The 19994-nt window shown below is 40.6% G+C and overlaps 2 protein-coding genes across 4 annotated transcripts in view; one reads left to right on the top strand and one right to left on the bottom strand.

Moving 5' to 3' along the window:
• Nucleotides 1-19994, bottom strand: part of vps8 (VPS8 subunit of CORVET complex) — an 80007-nt gene that overhangs the window by 59077 nt on the left and 936 nt on the right. For all 3 annotated transcript variants that reach the window (XR_013965313.1, XM_080782544.1, XM_080782545.1), the window contains exons 2-9: nt 19519-19587; nt 18996-19126; nt 17959-18055; nt 17421-17453; nt 16806-16860; nt 8882-9006; nt 7932-8018; nt 7317-7384 (exon numbers count right to left, since the gene is read on the bottom strand). Coding sequence is in view for 2 of the 3 variants with exons in the window: in XM_080782544.1 (XP_080638670.1) it covers nt 7317-7384; nt 7932-8018; nt 8882-9006; nt 16806-16860; nt 17421-17453; nt 17959-18055; nt 18996-19126; nt 19519-19587 (665 nt within the window). In the remaining variant the exon portion in view is untranslated. The remainder of the gene's footprint in view (nt 1-7316; nt 7385-7931; nt 8019-8881; nt 9007-16805; nt 16861-17420; nt 17454-17958; nt 18056-18995; nt 19127-19518; nt 19588-19994) is intronic.
• Nucleotides 13634-15303, top strand: LOC308328597 (DELTA-stichotoxin-She4a-like). The gene is made up of 2 exons (XM_080782547.1): nt 13634-13742; nt 14127-15303. Exons 1-2 carry the CDS (start codon nt 13678-13680, stop codon nt 14776-14778), a joined length of 717 nt encoding a protein of 238 aa, XP_080638673.1. The 5' UTR covers nt 13634-13677; the 3' UTR covers nt 14779-15303.

Below are 19994 nucleotides of genomic sequence, written 5' to 3'. Positions count from 1 at the left end.
AGAAAAATGAAAATGCTGGACACGGTTTAAAGTAAATGTGCTTAGGATGCTCTCATTTCAAGTCTGTCACTCCTCGAATTTGTAATGTTATATTATTCAAAAGGCGGGTTATCTATCGTTCATTCATGGCATCGGATGGATACCTTATATGTCCGAAACGGTTCCTCGTCAGTCAGAATTCAAATTCAAAAGTGACAAAAATAGCAGATCTACAAGATCAAAATGTAAAGCGCGAAGTAGGGTATTCATTTACAACAAAAAAAAGTAAAATATGGAGATATAAGGTTTCTGGTCGACAGCAAAGATATGCTAGACATAGTTTTCTATTTTCTAAGCAACGTCTTGTAGTTGGGTTAAGGTATTACTTTGATCCAGAAATCAGGATAAGGGGGCACTGAAGCAAAAAGAAAATTGAGACTGGTCCGCTGTATCTCAGTGTGGTTCTCAAACCTTTTCATGTTAAGCACACCCAAAATAAAATGTATCTGGCTACGGACCCTAATCAGAAAATATTTTTTATAGGAGCCCCTATACAAGATGTTAAAATGTTTCAAACATATCTAATGTTTTTCCATGTATCTCCTTTTTGTTTTTGTTTTGTTTGATTTTATTTGGGGGGAAGGTATAGCAGAACACAAGGCTGCAAAGCTAGGTGACCTTGATAGTATATTATATCATTTTGTTGGGCCCCACTTGGAGAACCACTGTTTTCTCTGTTTTTTCCCCCTCTCGTTCCTCCGTTCCGACTCGCTTTCTGTTCTTTTGATCTTTGAAGATTTCAACAAATCAGAGTTTTTGCCTTTGTCAGCAATGTCCCATGATGTGCAGTACATTCTTTATACGCAGACAAAGCACTTGAACAAGCATCACGATTCACGACAACTGAATCTCACTCGGCTAAAGACATCCAGTATAGGCCACTAGGCCAGTCAATCAATTAATCATGTGGTTTTAACCTGTGGGTCGTGACCGCCTCATCATTCATTTATTTTCCGGGGTGACTTTAAGGGAAGTGAATTTAAGGACTTTTAAGACCTTTCACTACCTAATCAACAACACTGGTGTGACGTGAGCAGTGCCCTTTACATGAAGATGTATGTATTATGATATTGACTCACATGACGTCACACAAAGATGTCACGTGACGTCATTTGGCCATGACTTTGTAAAAAAAAAAAGGTACACAGACTTGGTCGCACACATGATGTCACAGGCCAAACCTAAAAAAATAAATCACACTCGTGTGAAATGAGGGGCGCCCTTAACATCATACATCAGATTCCGTGCTCAGCCAATCAAAACATTTCCGTGGTACACACACACACACACACACACACACACACACACACACACACAAAGCTGGGAATAGGAGGGGCTAGCGCCCCTAAAAAAATACCATAACTGCATCAAATGTAATTAACAAGATATACTATAACTGGTCAAACATTGGCCAAATTGTCAAATAATAAAAGAAAGAGGCCCAAATTGTGAAAACAGCCAATCTTCAAGTTCAGATCTGCTATTGTAGATCTGTTATTTTCACAATATTGATCTGTAGGACTGAGTCAAACTAAATTAATGTTTCACACATATAATCCCAAGTGCTCGTCAGGGTGCTCGTGGGGGGGTCACCAGTTCAACTATGATTAATTTGGGGGAGTCACCAGTTCAACTATGATTAATTTGGGGGAGTCACCAGTTCAACTATGATTATTTTGGGGGGGTCACCAGTTCAACTATGATTATTTGGAGGCGGGTCACGGCCTGAAAAGGTTGAGAAGAACTGAGTCAATCAATCAATCAATCGAAGTTTAGAATGAAAATGCGGTCAGTCCAGCCGACAGACAGGCTAGGCTCACTGACAGCCAGATACAGTATACGGTGCATTGTGAAATATCTATGAAGCTTGTCAAGGGAGTCAGCAGCACAACGTTCACCCTGCAACGTGCACTCTGCTTGGCCCCGGACTGTGCACAATGTTGAGGTGAAGGTCAAGGGTTTGACGGAACAGAGAGAGACAAGATGACAGGCCGTCACACAGTCAGACACAAACGCACTAACAAGACCAGCACTCCACTCTCTGTGTGTGTGTGTGTGTGTGTGTGTGTGTGTGTGTGTGTGTGTGTGTGTGTGTGTGTGTGTGTGTGTGTGTGTGTGTGAGAGAGAGAGAGCGAGAGAGCGAGAGAGAGGGTGAATGAGTGTAATTCACTTCTTGTACTACTAAAGGCAACATTATTGGCCTGAGGCCCTTGAGGGTTACTGCATTACATCATCTCACACACATTACACACATAGTATATACCGTACATGCATCGGTGGATGTGGCACGTGCAAGTACACAAGTCTGCGTAAAGCTATTCTCTCTTTCGCTCTAACATTCAACACTGCTGTAGCCATATACAGGAATGCAATCATAATAAGCTATGCATAATCACACACTCAATGTGTCCTGGCTGTAAAGCATAGAGACCCGTTTTCATTTGGTTTTTTTGCTGTAATCTGAGCAAGACTATACCGCGCTTTCCCCTCATTATATTACACAAACATACTCACACACTAGCACTGCATGTCTGTGAGTGCACAGCTCTGCGGCACATGACGCGCACGCGCGCGTGTGTGCGTGCTTGTATTTCTATACTTGTGAGAGCCCAATGTCCCCACAAATACAGTATATCCTGTAGTAGAATTTGAGAAATTGACATTATGAGAACTGTCTGTATTAGCCATACCGTGAGTGAATCCACGTTATCAGCATTACTGATAACGTGGAGTCACTCACACGTTAATGCCAGGTTACATTTTCATGGTCTTCACAAGAGAACTGGTTGTTGTATGGTTAAAAATATATTTTAAGTTGTGCTTACAATTAGTAAAATATTCAGGTTGGGGTTTGGCATTTATAGGTTAGGTTTAGGGGTTATGCCTTATTTATATGATACATATAGTTGTGTGCAATGTCTCACAGACCAAAACGGCAGATATACAAGCTCAAGCTAACAACATGGCGTATTGTAGCTTGTAGATCGGCTATTTTGGGGTACCAAAAAATGGCCCCCGTAATATCGCTAAAATGTATCGTAATACAAACGTGTGTGATTGTGCGAGTGTGTGTGTGTGTGTGTGTGTGTGTGTGTGTGTGTGTGTGTTGGGGGTGGGGGGGTAGTCTATCTATTTCCTATTCCCATGAGCATTTAAGCATATCTGGTGCGCTCCATTATTCCCCTTGGATGAGGTATTTCTCCAACAAAGCGGAGAGGGAGAGCTTTGATTTAGTTCCAGTTCTGACCTAGTTAGAGTTGTACCATTAAGTAAGTTAGTAAGGTACGAAACTGCAAGATGACTTCAGATAACTGGCTCTACCCTTGAATATAATATATGAAAGTGAACTTTTTAGGAAAATAAAAAACTGTGACGAAAAGACCCCACTCTCTCTACTATCAGCCCCTAGAGACCAAGGATCCCAAAACATCCCATTAACCAACATCCCTATTCTGGGGGCGAATATTCGCCAATCATAGCAAATATATAAGCTCATAACGCACTGCAATCGTATACGTTGTGAGCTGGTAATTATTATTATTATTAATTTTAATATATTATTATTTTAAAAGGGGCACTGTTCTGTTATTAACTTAAATCACACAATTGTAGGGTGAGTACTGAGTTTCCACTAAAGAAAATCAATATAAAAATCAAGTACTTGATTTTAAATGTGTAAAGTTTTCTGCTCAGGAATGTACAGTAATTCTCCTCTGAGGCGCCTTTTCCACCGGTTGGTTCCCAATGGGAACCGGTTCAGTTATTTTTGGGTTTTTTAGTCCATGAGCCAGAGTTCCAAAATTGGAACGTTAATTATGAATTGAGTGTGCAAAACCATACCTATATTAGATTGTTATCACCATGAAACTTCCAAAGTTGAATACTTACACGAACACATGATTTATTGTATTACAAATTTTACATTTTTAAATACGGTATGCAAATGAGTCATTATGGGGGTTGTACTTACAGGTTCTAGCCCTGGGATTGGTTTAGGTTGCCGTGTTCCTTCCCATTCACAGGTGTTATGCATGATCATTAATCAAAGATTTTTGTATATATCTGTTCTCTGTCATCCTAATATTTGGCTGATGAAGACCTAGAGTCGACTCTAGAGGGTCGAAACATTGCATTTTTAAGTAAGTATCTTGCGGATATCATGAACATTAGTGAGGACCAATTATAAAGATAGTTTGAAAAGTGGTGAAGTGGTCCTTTAATTTACACAACACTTTTGATTCCAGGTGAGTCAATAATATTGACACTAGATATATTATATCTAGTGGTATACAGCACAGCCTAATGCTCCCTCTGGTGGTCACAGCCAGTAGTGCAGCCGGGAGTTTGTTATTGTACACTGGATTATAGAGTGCAGTACTACAATGAACAGTTAATCATTCAGGCAGAGGCCTTGCGATGTCAGCTGTGGCCCGGGCAGAGGCCTTTCGTGGCGGTTCTGGACAAACGTGGGTCCGACCGACTCGACACCGGGCACTGCACTCCCCGTGGGGGTGTGGAACGCGTGTGTCGAATTTGAAGTAGGTGGGGCGAACGGTTCTCGAGTTACGTGGATTACAGACGTACACACAGAGACTTGGTGCATTTATAGTTATTAGTTATAGATAACCAACGTATTATATTTGTTTCGGTACTGTGTAGGTATGTGGTTTATAGTTATAGATAACGTATTATATTTGTTTCGGTATACTGTGTAGGTATGTGGTTTATAGTTATAGATAACGTATTATATTTGTTTAGGTACTGTGTAGGTATGTGTTTTAAGGGGGGGTGGGGGTGCTTAAAAAAACACTCAGATAAAGCATTTATTTTCTATGCTGTTTCTGGGTGTAATAAATAATGCATGGTTGCAGTGCATTGTTTATAATAGTCTTCACTGCAGGCTGTGGTTAATAATATGCTGGTAGGACTGGGCATCACTTCTATTGAAGTGATATTCTATTGAGTTCACACTATGAACTATAGTATACTATTCTCATTCAATTCAATTTGTCACCGTTACCTTCACATGGGGCAAACGTGCAGTGTTGATTTTGTTGACTAAAACTATGATGAAAAATGTCCGTGGACTACCTTTCTATGACTGTGGAAAAGTGTTGTGCTCTGCAGAGCGACACGTTCGGCATGCAACCAAGTATAGAATCGGGCATTACGACGCCATCAAAGCCCACCAAAATGCATTATTGCTGACGAAATCAACTGTATATTTACCGGTAGTAGTCGACTAAAATCCAATGATAATAGTCACAACACTATAACATAACATTTCAGATGACGAAATGTAATTTTATTCAAAAGACTAAAGTAAATCAGAATTTCATGTCAAAAATTAACACCGCAAACATGCACTGAATTAATGAGGTTATTCTAACCAGAGACAAATTGTTTAAGTAAGTGTTTATATGGTTGTTATAGACTATAATATTCCTGTAGATCAGATAATCAAAGTGTTTTCACCACCCCTCTTAGCCCGACTGAACGTTTCTTCTGATCGCACTGGATCGGATCAGTCTCTTGCAAAATGCGTCTTTACATTTTCATTCTGATGGAGCCATCGTTCTGATTAATAATTAAATATTAGGATCTATGTGTAAATGAAAGCCTGGGTATCGAGGCTAGGATCTATTTAACCACAAGAGTCATGAGGAGAGATCATACAGGAACAATTTTAAATATGATATAGTTTGCTATTCTTAGACCGACTGTAATAGTCTGTTTTCTGTGAGACCAATAATATTTAACTGCAGCATTAGACGTCGGTGGTGCATTTTGAATTTATATATTCTAGCCAAGACCAGCTACGAATGTGCTACTACTACTGCACGTTAATTATAATGATGTGAAATAGACATTTCTCTTCGGTCCAAATCATTCTGAATTGGTTGATATTTCTGGTAAAGTCTGGTGCAGAGCGCTACAGTATGAAAGCCAGACAGATCATAAATTAGTCCATACACGTACTGTATTCTTATTATGATACACACGTATTGTTTTCTAATGAATCTCCTCTTCCATGAGGACACTTGCTGTGGGCTGTGATCAGCTCTTTGACCTCCCTTTGAAGTCGCAGCGCTTTTAATTTCTTCTTCAAAGCGTTGTTCTGAACCAAAGCGGTTCAGAGCAAAAAAATAAAGTTCACGCAGTAAATAATGTACACTATAGTGCATATAACTCTGTATAATATAATACATACTAAATGAGCTAACCCTTTTGTAATTTTGTTGTCTTGTCTGTTCAAATTAGTTTCGTTGTTGTTTTTACTATTGTAATGGGACTAATGGCTGATTTTTGTGTAGTTATTAAAGGGACATTTCACAGCTGAAAGAAACTGCAGTCACTCAATGTTAATTGTTAGTATTTGTGTGTGTGTGTGTGTGTGTGTGTGTGTGTGTGTGTGGGGGTGTGTGTTCGACTAGGGTTTGACTAGATTGCTGAATTTCTACAATGACCCTAATGCTTTGGTGCAGTGCCCCTCCTTGTGGAGAGGCTGCATGGAGGTGTGACTTGTAGTCCAGGAAGGAAGTGAGACCACATTTTCATGACAACTTTTGGTCATGAACATGACTGACTAAAATATATAAAAACACACATTACAGTACATACAAACCTGAGGAAAGAGTTTCTTGAGTTCTTTAAATTTAATTAAAATAAGATCTGGTTGCAAAAGGGGTGACGTGGCCCTTTAAACATGCAAAAAACTATTCATGGCGGCACACTGCCTTCCATAGACTATATTCACACAGTGGCCTATTTTGCTCTAACACCAGATTTGCAGGTTGGGAAGAAATGCTTAAGGGAAGAAAAACTCGGTAGGATAAATTAATTATTTTAACAAGTATTGCCAAGGTTTTTCCCCTTTCAACCCTTATCGTTGACCATGACCACGACAATCACAGCGCCGGCTATCGGTCGTGGAATAAATCTTGTTTTGACCAGAAACGTCGTTTCTTGGAGTTACAAGCCATTGAAAACAGCACATTGAACGCACGTGAATGCGCGCGCACTTTAAGATGCCACGCGTCAGTGTCGTACTTGACAACCGTGTCACACTCCATGCTAATAGGAGTAATGATCGGATCAAAACATGCACAAAACACCGATTTACGTGAAATAATTAGTTTACGTGTTTGGCGGGTGGCCAGACTAAAACAAATCTACGGGGTGTGTGTGTCTAATTTCTCTTTTGTGGGACTTGAGCTAAAAAGTGTGGAAACCACTGCAGATAGTAAGTGGAGTACAGTAAATGTGTGTGAAATTACCTAAAAGCCAGTTCAAACACTGATCCTCCACTGTCATTGCACACTGCTAGAGTCGGGTCATCTGTGAACTGTGACAAGAGACAGAGAAGAAAAGAAAGGAATTAAGAGAGACAATTACAAGAGTGTAAGGGGAGTGTTGACTTTCCCCTTTCGATTTAAATTAAATCCAAATTTGTAATATTTTTGCGCCGGGTCCGTATATATATGGACCGTTATATACGAATCCCGCCGCTAGGGGACCTTATCATCACGTCCGTATATATACGGACTCCAATGTATACTCTGTGTATATAATGGTTGAGCCCCATGGCAGCTTTTAACATTGGTCCGGTTGCTATGGCAACGCCCCATCACCAACAGCTATGGGACGTACAATCTGATCACCGTTTAAATCGGTTACAAGCAGGATTTTCAAACGTCCGAATCCAGAAGTCGGAATCAAGGATAGCTGTCCTTGGTGGATCTTCTGCCATCCAAAATTCGGATGTAATTTGTGCCTTTGTACTGCGTCGCTCCCGACATGTAAATGCTTCTGTCGAGAGGTAAACAGTGTGTGGTTGTGCCAATGATACTAAAGTGTGCGTGTGTGCGTGCGTGCATGCGTGCGTGCGTTACCTTGACATGTAGAATAGCTGTTCCCGGGGGGTGGGCATCTGTGATTGTTCGGAGGAGTTTCCCATTGGCTAGATCCCACATGGTAATCTAACCAATCAAACACCAGGACAGAGGGGCAGTAAGGTTTGTATGAGTAACGGAGTAACATTCAACATCATGCTTAAACGCCACAGTCTTATACTTGTAATCACTGCTGTACAACGAAGCACTCAGTATAGTTCACCAATCACCAGCACCTGGCCAGTGGTGGAAGAAGTACTCACATTTTGTACTAAAAGTACCAATATCACAATGTAGAAATACTCTGTTACAAATAAAAGACTAGTATTCAAAATTGTACTCGAGTAAAAGTACAAAATAGCAAGCTTACAAACGCGAGCTTGTAGATCGGCCTATGTATAGCCTAAGTATACATAGGGCTGAAGTGGTTAATGCATGTTTTGCAATAATTATCAAAATCTACAAAGTAACAAGTAACTAAAGTCTTAAAATAATTGTAGTGGAGTAAAACTACAATATTTGCCTCCGAGATGCAGTGGAGTAAAAGTAAAATAATTGAAAATTGGAAACACACAAATTAAAAGTTCCTACACCACTGCACCTGACTTTTTAAATTGTGAAACGTGCACCCGAGTCATTTTGAGATTATTTTACGGGAGCTATGGTTAGACCTTTAGGGTGGTGTAACCGATATGCCTTGGTTAAATGTTTTTTGTTAAAAACGTTTAACCGCACTCGAGAGACCCCTGTGACCGAACAAAAACCCTATAGCAATGATTACTATCAGAATGTAAAGATATTTAACAATAATTTTAACAAAAACACTTACACCATCTATAGATTAAAATGTGTGTTACGACTAAGGTTATATATGGTTAATTGGGGATGGAATTCAACTAGTGGAAATCAACGAAAAGCGTCTGCGTGTGTGTGTTTGCGCTTGCGTGTACCTGTCCTTTAGCGAAGCCACACAGCAGTCGTGAGCAGTCATGGTTAATGCTGAGGGCGGACACAGCTCCAAACTCCGCCCCCGTCGCCGTGGTACCCAGACAGAGCCGTAGAGCCTGGTTGACATCTATGGTGATTAAAGACGAGGAGGTTAGCAGCACTCAAACAAAACATAGCATTAATAGGAGAGGCAGACATACGTTCATAAAGGTGAAATGATTCTGACAAACCTAATGATGAATACAGAGAAGTAGGCTGGCACAACATGCACAACACACACACACACACACACACACACACAATAATAGAAAAAGAAAATAAGATAAGCATCAATAATCCGAACTCCAAAACATTCTTGTACCAAATAAAGAAAGATCAGATAAAAAATGGATAGAGAGAGAGAGAGGGAAAGAGAGAAAGAAAGAAAGAGAAAGAAAGAAAGAAAGAAAGAAAGAAAGAAAGAAAGAAAGAAAGAACTGGGAACAATTTGGAAAAGATTAAATAAAATAAAGCATGCACCACAACAGCCAGGTGAAAACCAAGGTGTCAACACTGAGGATGTCAACAGCCAGCCAGATGTTGAGTAATGAGATGTTGAACTTTGGTAGATCCTTGAGTTGTAGAACTGCCTGTACATGATGAACCACTTATGAACACGCTATTCTTAGAGAAACAGACTGCAGAAATAGTAGATCTACAAGCTCACAACATGTGACGGCGCGTTGTGAGCTTGTAGATATGCTATTTTTAGTATTTGTAGGTGTAGGCACTACTGATGATTATTTATTAAAACAATTCAGGATCAGAAACAGTTAGAAGGCAAAAGAAGAATATTGCTTTTTCTATTTATAAAACGCATTGTGTAAACATTTTGTGAAAGACCCAAATAGTCATCGCCACAATATCCTAGTAATGGCGTACGTACAGTATCTGGTCAAAAAATATTGTATTATTAGATTTCTCCATATCGCCAATGAGAGTGAATTGAATCACCCTTCCGCCTCCGGAGCCACTCATGAAGCACAGAAGAATTAGATGTAAGCAGCAGCTGACATATTGAACTTAAGTCTACCTCACGGCCAGGCAGCTTACAACCCAAGACTCTACCAAACGTCACCATGGCTTTAAGCATGCACAACCCTCCAACAGGAAGGTCCATACAGTACCTTTTCCTGCATAGGCATCATTTGGATAGCGTATAAAAAGACAATGTATCAACACTACAAATCTACAACGAAAGCGCCATCAAACAATGCATGAAATCTTCCAAATTGTATAAAATGTCAGTTAGACCTGGACAGAGTCCGTTTTGTTTGTGCCTTGCGTGGGGGAGTCAAACGCACACCAAAAAACGCACGTTTATTTTAATCCTTACATAGTCCCTTATGTCCATCTATTATTAGTATTAATGTGCAAGCATCTACTCGTCCACTAGATGGCAGCTGTGACACCCCCTGCAGTAGATCGATTTTACTACATGCAATGTGTCAAATATGTTTAGATTGTATAAACTGTACTGACGTGCCAGTTTATTTTTTTTAAGAGGGGAAATGTTTTTGCTCTGTTACATCAAGTTACTCTCACTCTGTCTGTAGTTCAGTCAGTACACAAGGATAAGCCTGTCACAATTATTACATAATCATCTAATCTCTAATGTTAGTTACAACATGTCACTATTGAGTCAACTATTTTGGCAGTTTTAACTTTTTTTTAAAGTGCATTTTTTTTATTACAGAAACAGAAACAGTATTCATATGTTCTAATGCCAAAAACACATTTAAATCGTTGGTTGCAATTATTTGTATGACAATTCATCGTCAACTGGTGTTGACTGGTGTTTGTAATGGTGACAGCCCTATACAAGCATCTATGTTTAGCACAGGGTTGTGCTGGGTCACAGATACTGTATATACTGCTATTCATGTGTGGGGAAAAAACACACATTCATTGATTCATTCTTTATTTACACAGGGTGGGGCACACAAGGAGCGGGTTTTCATTAATAGGTGCACTACGTGAGGTCGTGAGCATAACACGCATGGAATTATACGAAGCACACACATTGTCATTTTGTCAGTTGGATGGACCCATTGACAAAGATTTAAATTTAAAGCATCTATACTAAAATGTATTTCTGTCTGTTAAAATAATAAGTTAGTACCTTGTTGTGAAGGTGTGTTGACAATATTGTGAGGTCAGCTGAGGTGAAACAAAGCAATAGCCCATGTCTTTCTATTAATAATTTCACTAAACTTATACAATTTACAAGTTGACGATTCATTGTCAGTATTAATTATTATATTGTGATTAGTTTTTTTGGTATTGAAAAAATAATGTGAATACAATTTAAATGTCTGTTGGAAACCATCAGACATATATATACCGAGTATATATATATATATATATATATATATATATATATATCTCCTCACTCATACAGTATGTGCACTTGCAGTTTGGGCAACTCGAAAGCAAACTCCACATGCCCCAACATTTTATTTACCCTCCATAGCCCTTAACCCTGTGTCGGATTGGTGGTTAGATTGGCATATTCGCCGATACCGATATGACAAATAAGGGCCGACACCGATACTTTTCCGATACAGTATCGGGACATCTCTATGTTTTATGCACCGTTTATCTAACAAAAGTGGAGTTGCACATTCACTTGTGTTCCTCTCTTGTCCTTTTTAACATTCTACAGAGCTGCACTTAACCAATACATGGATGGTGCCCTGCAGACAACACCTATTGATGGACACATTTTCAAACCAAATTAGTGTACATCTGTTCACAGTAATTGATTACATTCTCCTTTAACAGAGACAGATCAATATATACAGGGGAACAGAGAGGTCACGGTCTGTCAATAGTCTTTATGTGTCTCGACTCTCAAGATTTCCAGAATGTAAGCAATCCTATCAACATTGGCCTCATCGCCATGTTGGCTTGTGGTGGAAAACAATGAGTTTGATAATCCAGTTAATGTCACCGAACAATGGTCATTGTACAGGACCATCTTTTTTTGTTTAAAATAGTATTAACCACTTTCAACCTGCCTGGCATCCATATTTTGGGCATGACAAATGATCATTATAGGCAAATACTTAAATGTTCCAAAACAACAAAAATCGACAAAACTGCGACACGTTGTGAGCTTGTAGATCGGCCATTTTCGTTTCATCATACTATAAACTATATACGGTAGGGGTTAATCTGGCCTATTCAACTCCATGGGCCAGATCCATCCCATGACAATGAAAATTGGCCCTTTGATAAATGAACGTAAATAAAGGTGCCCTAAAATAAAAATGTGCACAGAACATGATGAGATCATCTGTTTTCCTGTACACCAGCCTATTATAGTAAATGTCGAGAATCAATATTGCCATATAACATGAATTGTCTCATTCAATCAAGCTGCTAACATCTGACTGCAATCTGGCACCACAACACTAGTCTAATGTTTCTGCCTCACGGCGGGGCTCCACCGGGCACGTTGCGTCTCCGTCGCGTGCGTCAAAAAACGAGTCGGGGCAATTTTTATGCATTCACGTAACGCAACGCGGGCAGTGGAGCCACCCTTCATTCATTAAAAAGGGAACGGTGACGGAGACGCGACGCTGACACGCCCGGTGGAGCCCCGGTGTTAGTCACTCCTCCTCACTCAGCGAACTTGGTTTTGCACATGCTCACAGACACATGTCAATGTCAACTATGAAAGATGAAACAGTTATTGACATGACAGAAACAATGTCCAATGCACCCCAACAATTACATTGTTTGAAATTGAAAAAAGGTCTGAGTCTTGATTCTGATGAAGAGCGTTTAGCTCAAAATGCCACAGCAACTTTCATGCAATCAAGCACCTGGTAAATATTTTTTTTTAAATCTGAACTAAGAATTTAGCTGAATAGCCCTTTTGTATCACATACTGTATAATGCTTAATGTATCGACGTTAACATTATTCATGTGCAAAGACATACAATCACCAAAGTCCAAAACTTGCCATAAAACTAAGAGGTTGGTCATTCATTATTTTATGATAATCTATTTGACACACCTTTTATATTTTATTTGCACAGATAGATCAGTATGTCGATGTGTATTTTGCTTATGAACAGGGCACACCTAAAAATGTGATCTGGCCCCGTCACTCCCTGTATAAATAAAAAGGGATTCAATATAACAAAAGCCAACCAGGATGCAATCAGTCTGATCCAATCACTGGCGGGGATCAAATAACGCTACTGTACTGTGGGTGTGAACACTAGGGGGGGGAGGTTTTGAGATTTACACGCAGTATAATAATGTATTTGCTTTGGTGATGCAGGTGTTGAGGTCTTGCCGTGAAGAATGTTCATAGCTGCATGGAGATAAGGAGACTTTGATTAACTGAGCAAATAAAAAGGTATACGCCTGCTCAAGGTGACTTGACCACAACAGCCGCTCGGAACACCTGCTTGGAAATCGAACCATAGTCCTCTCAGCTCAGACAAAGATCAACTGATTTGGGAACTTTCTGCAGAGTGCCCGGATAAAGCCTTAGTATCCGTAAAAGGTGCGTACTTTTATAATGATACAATCTGTTGTGGTAATATAAATATATATCGGAACATCATATTGACTTATGTATCATTACTATGATACAGTACAGACAGATACCATGACCATTAATACATGGATGGCACATTCAATTTACATTATAAAGACTGAATTTAACTGATACTAACCTGACTCAAACCCTATTCTCAACAGCCTGACACTTAACCTGTTTTGTGCACTACTGCTGTGAAAATGGTTCATCGCAGCTGTTCTATAGAGATTAACAACCAGTCATCATCTACCCTTGCCAACCCAAGGTAATATCTTTTTTTAATATTATACAAATAATTCCAAATAAACAGCAAAATCCTGAGTATTCATTTGTGTAATAAGTGTAAAAAAGGAACCCTCTGAGTTTAATTAACACTCAGAATTTGACTGTGTATTTCTACTATTTTATTTCACCAAAAACGTCTTTGGAGTTTTTTTTGTCTTTCCTTTTTTTTTTTTACATTTCACAATACATCATCAATGTCTAATGCGCTGTACTGTGGAATCATTTTCTGCTTTCTAGTGGAAAGATCAGCTTGTTCATTAACAGCAGAACAAGAAATAAGAGCTTTCGGCAATATCAATGGTGTTTGACGTGTGTTCTACTGTGTTCCTTCAATATCAATGGTGTTTGACATGTGTTCCTTCAGGGTGTTCACAGAGAGCGGCTGCTGCGAGGTGCCTTTGCCACCAACAGTGGACCCCTCCACCGAGGGGACCGCGCTCTTCAGCAAGACCACGGGCGCGGCCACAGGAGCCGTGGGCGTCTTCACCTATGACCTGATCAACCCCAACACGAATGACTACACCCACAGCCTGGCTGTCATGTTCTCTGTGCCCTACGACCGCAACCTCTACTCCAACTGGTTTGCCGTGGGTATCTTTGAGAGAGGCCTCGATTGCGATTACAACCTTTATGATATCATGTATAATGGCTCGGAAGACAAGTTCGCCAGAGGAAAGGCCGATGGCTCTTCCATTAAGTATGAAGGCGGTGTTAGGATAAGCGCCACCATGTCAGACGCGCATGAAGCTACAGTGAGGGTAGAAATCAACGACAACTGTAACAACCCTGGCTATGGCGGAGGCTTTGGCGGAGGAAACCCTGGGTTTGGCGGAGGAAACCCCGGGTTTGGTGGAGGAAACCCCGGGTTTGGTGGCGGAAACCCCGGGTTTGGTGGAGGAAACCCTGGGTTTGGTGGAGGAAACCCTGAGTTTGGTGGAGGAAACCCTGGGTTTGGTGGAGGAAACCCTGGGTTTGGCGGTGGCGACGGCTATGGTGACGGCGGATATGGCTATTAAACAAATACGATAGGGGAGTCTGGGTGGTGCCGGGGTAAAGTAGTCCCACCACCATGGGCCAATAGTACGGGTTAGCACTTACTACTTAGCAGTGAAATGGACTATAGACGAACCCACGGGGGGCCATAGCTGCGGTGTACCATTAAGCGCTAGCTTTACACTGCAGTACTGATTAGCTACACCTGGCCTTCAGGCCACTGCTCTATGGATTCGTCTATACACGTATGGGGGGAAATTGGCAATGAGAAAATTGGGGGACAATTAAAACAAAAATACAAAATACCAAGCATCGTACGCTGTATGTACCACATACGAAACTCAACCGATACATTTCAAATCTGTTGAAAGTTTAATGGAAGAGTTTGACAACCGTTAATTGAAAAGCACATGTGTGTGTGTAATAACATGTACCATAATAGACTATTTTTGATGGAGTGCTGGGGTTCATCACTTTCTGTGTTTAAGTGTGCATTTTGTGCAACAGTACAAATTGGAAGCTAACAAGTGTGTGCATTTTTTAGCAATAAGGACAAATGTTGACCATTGTATGGCTGTACAACACATGTCTCAAATGGATCAATAAATGAGCCAATGCATCAATTCCTTTTTTCACGTATTCATTCCCCTACGAGTGCCCAAAGATAAGTTTGAGTTTGTGCTAATCTGCTAAAAACATGACGTCTTATCACTTGACAACACATCAACTGCCAGGTATAAATTAATTAATTCATCCGCCACCACCAGCGCTTTTACTTTATTTTGCTGACCCACTGAAGCCACAATGTTGACACGATGTAAACAAAAGCTGTCTGGGGGGAGTCACGAGTAGGGATGGGTATCGAAGGGATTTTTGTGAATCCGGTACCGATTCCGGTTCCTAACGGTTCCCTATTTCGGTTCCAAATGGTATAAAATAACTTAAAATGTTTATTAAAAATAATAGGTCAAATGTTTATATTCAGTGATTTCACTTAATTCAAATATCACTTATTTGTTTGTTTTGTTGTGATAATCCTCCCTACTATAGAGTGTGCTGACCATAAGGAGTTCCTCCCTGTCCCCAGTTAACCCCTGGGGCCAAAAAACCGTAGGTTTAATTTTTGGCTAGGTGGCAAAGCCTTCATCCAATCAGGATAGAGAGGGGCCTTCCGCCAATCATGATCGAGCGGGGGCGGGCCTTGGTGTGTGTGCTGTTAGCTTGTCGCGTGTCCCCCCACTGTAGTGTGTTCATGTGCACATCTTGTTACCGGGGCAGACCGGGGTTTTTTCAAATCACTGAATGCTCCTTTAACAAAAAGTTGTATTCCTATTTATTGCCTTAGTCAATTTAAGACGTGTAGGCTAATGAATAGAGTAACATATTATCCTTTATTCAACCGTACATTGAGGATAAGAGTGAGAATAAGAGTGACAATAACACATTTTGACAATAACTGCACTGCAAACAGTCAGTCACAGTCAGTCTCTCACACACACACACACACACATACACACCATTAGGTCTATATTTGCTCTATATGTGCGTGTGTACATTTTCTACAATTCTAACTGAGTGGTTATAGAGCGTCGCAGTCCAGCCCCTGACGAGGCCCCAGGAAATAATTCCCCGTTAATTTTTCCCATAGACTTTTCAAAAAGTTTTAATTTAAAGACGTTTACGCTGCGGACAAAGCCAACTCTTGCTGTGAAAGAAATCAGGACAATAAACACAAAACACAAAAACAATGTGTTTATTGTCGTGTGTGTGTGTGTGTGTGTGTGTGTGTGTGTGTGTGTGTGTGTGTGTGTGTGTGTGTGTGGGTGTGTGTGTGTGTGTGTGTGTGTGTGTGTCATATCCCACCCCCAGCACAAAACTGTGTGGTTCCAGAATTGGACTTTTCTGAGGAGTGAGGACCGACAATAAGGACCCCCCAGGAGGACCATCATACTCGACACCGAGTGATCACGGATGATGATGATTGCGTGTGTGTTCCATGACGTTGTAATTGAACAAAAAACATAGGCAGAGTGTCCGAAGTGCAACTCACCAAACACTAGCGCCAGCCCATGTGATGTTCCCACAGCGATTACACCAGATACTGTCTGAACACAGAGAGACATAGCACAGGTTAGAGGACAACAGGAAAGGGCCCTGGATGGAGTCTACACAAGACTGCTACAAATGGCACTAGGTGTCACACCTCTATGGGGACCTACCACGGGTCACAGACAAAGTCAGAGAGTGAAGTAAGCAAACCACGCGGCTATTTAGTTCTGGCCATAGACCCCACTAGGGGGCGAGACAAAGTGTGAATGTAATAAACATTGTAATGCACTTTGGATAAAAGGTGCTATAAACAGATTAAGCACCATTCACCATTCACTTTCACCATTTTTAAAAAAAGTGACAAATATATCCGATCTACAAGCTATATGAAAGAAAAAGAATAAAAGTGAAAATATGGAGATCCAAGATTTCTGCCCGACAGCAGCAACGATATTGTAGAAACCTAGCAAGACAGACACATATGCCCACTCACGCTAAACCATATTCTAGTTGAGTATAGAATGGCAGATGATTAAGAGGAGGTCTCTAGCTTCTGCAATTTCCGTCAATAGAAGTGGTCCTATTCAACTGCTTAGCAGAGAAACTTCATACTTACTATGGCAGTTGGAAGTCCAGCATCCACCTTGTCCTGAGGAAGATACACAGGCACACAGGCTTTAGGATAATGGTAGTTTCCGATAACCACAACTACGTGGGGGAGTTATGGATCATACATCGGCTAGTGATCGGTGATCACCTTTTTCAGTTTACCCAATCAGGAAGGCTGATCATTATGTTCTGTGAGTTGTCTTGTTAGATTGAATAATTGTAATTATTTCTCCTTTTAATATTGTTAGGCATGTATGTTGGTTAAAAGCCATTTGGGGCGGGAAGCCCTTGTGGTGTTAATTATGTTATGCTTTAGCTATTGAAAAATAGCAGACCTACAAGCTCATAGCGCGCCACCAAGTGGCGCGCTACGAGCTTGTAGGTCTTCTATTTTTGAAAACGACCGACATAGAAACATAGCTTTTTCAGGATGTCAGGATGTAGAAGACATTTTTAGAATCTGATCTCAGGTCAAAATGGGTTAAATGGCACACGGTGAACAATGCTAATCATTGCATGAGTGAGTGAGTGAGTGAGTCCCTTACAGCAGCAGAAACGATCTGAGCTGATATTCCCTTCAACAGGCTGTGTCTCAGAACAGAGCCGTGGACTGTCGTATTCATTTCCACCGTCCTCTTCCTCCTACACACACACACAGGCACACGCACACACAGTAACTTAAGCATGACAGCCTTAGTTCCCATTCAAAACAGATTTCCTTTTTCCATGATAACTTTTTTTGTGACTTTCACAGTTTACATTTTGTTGCCAGTGCAAATTCTCTCTCTCACACACGCACACGCACACGCACACACACACACACACACACACACACACACACACACACATATTTTTGAGTGGTGCAACCACTCCAAGGAACAGCAATGTCCGTGTTCACCCGCCTATGTGACGTTAACCCACCCATGCACCTATGTGACTGTATATGACAATTAGTACCAGTAGGGGCGCTGTTGTGCCAGATACAGAGAGAGAGATAGTGCTGCACTTTGGCTGCTAATGAGAGAGAGAGAGAGAGAGAGAGAGGAGGGGGGAGAGGGGAGTTGCACCACTTAGTTCACACGGGTGTGATTTTTTAAAATCAATAGCTGAGCTGTTCTTTGTGTCTGACCAAGTCAAAAGAGTCACTTTTACAGAGCTACAGCTTGACAAAAGTTCTTATTACAAACAACAATGTCAAACCAGGCTATTGAACAACCTATCACTGTGTGTAATTACCGCTACTAAGAACAATAATGTTGTAGCCTGCCCTGCACTCTAATCACTTTAATCGATTATTAAAAATTATTTACTAAATAAAGTTATTGCTTTCCAAAATATCAAAAATAGCAGATCTATAAGCTCATAATGCTTCCGTCATACAGTCTGGAGAACGGAAGCTCTTATCATGAGTAAAGTGGAAGTGATTAAGCCTCCTCCCCACTTCCGTTTTGTCTTTACATTTGCGCAAATTTATCCTAATATAAATAGAAATCATCTAAGGTGTAGTTCCAGACTCTATATAGCATTCGGAGATTGTGGAATAGTTGTCTGGCTACGCAAGTGTTTGTGTGTGTGCCCATACCGCTTTAGGTGCGCTGGGTCTCCGCTGTCAGAGCTGGCCAGAGAGGAGGTTTCACATGAGTGAGCGTCTATGTTCTCTGTGTTGAGGAGGCAGGTGTCCTCCAGGACAAACGGTTCCTCCTCATCCTCCGGCTGCAGAGACACACAACACAACGAATCAAACACACTCTCTCTAGCACACCGTTTCCCAAACAGTGAGTTGGAAGGTGTGGGTATATCTGCTATTTTTGAGTTACTGTTCTAAACCACAGTTCTAAATCCTGAGAGTCCTCTGAAAAACCTATTTTGCTATATAGCTAAAATCTAAAATGACACTGATGCTTTCCCGTTTTCAATGGGTTAAGGTCAAGGATTTTGATTTTGATTTCTAGTTTTTAACCTTTTAAACCTATTTAAATAGTTTTCTAATAAATATGTCTGTACCTCTTTCTGTAAAGCGACTTTGGGTACCCAGAAAAGCGCTATATAAATCGTATATATTAAGGATGTTCTTCTATCTACAGAGTGAAGTAAGGTTACCACACCTCATTCAGGATGCTCTCTAAGGTGGGAGGTGTGTCCACTTGGGGAATGTCAAACTCCTTGTCATCAATCTGAGGAGAAAAGCAGTTGGCACAGACAGAATTTGTGATTGATTACACGGTAGAATAACAGCATACAAATGTTTTGTAGACTCAATTAATACTGAGGATTTTACTGTGTAGAACTGGTAAAAGAAAGTCTCTTCTCTACCGCAGACTTCTGTTATGCTTTCCTACACGCCTCATTTTGACACCAGTTTGACGGACTTGCAGCACTTTCTGTACTGCTATATGCTGTGCAAACAATATCATTCATATTACATAATTCTATAGCCTGGGCTGCATTCCTTTTCGGGTTTATGATCCAGTCGGGAGCGGATGATATTGTTATGTCATGTTGTAGTCATTGTTTTGTAGTCATCAGGTCAGAATCATCAATCTGGAACTTCCTTTCCCTCTAGACGACTTTTCCCAATAAA

This window comes from Protomyctophum bolini (genome assembly GCF_963924005.1).
Source record: "Protomyctophum bolini genome assembly, chromosome: 14".
In the NCBI taxonomy this organism is placed as follows: domain Eukaryota; kingdom Metazoa; phylum Chordata; class Actinopteri; order Myctophiformes; family Myctophidae; genus Protomyctophum; species Protomyctophum bolini.
Note: the sequence above shows the minus strand (reverse complement) of the source record. Positions and strands in the feature narration are given on the sequence as shown.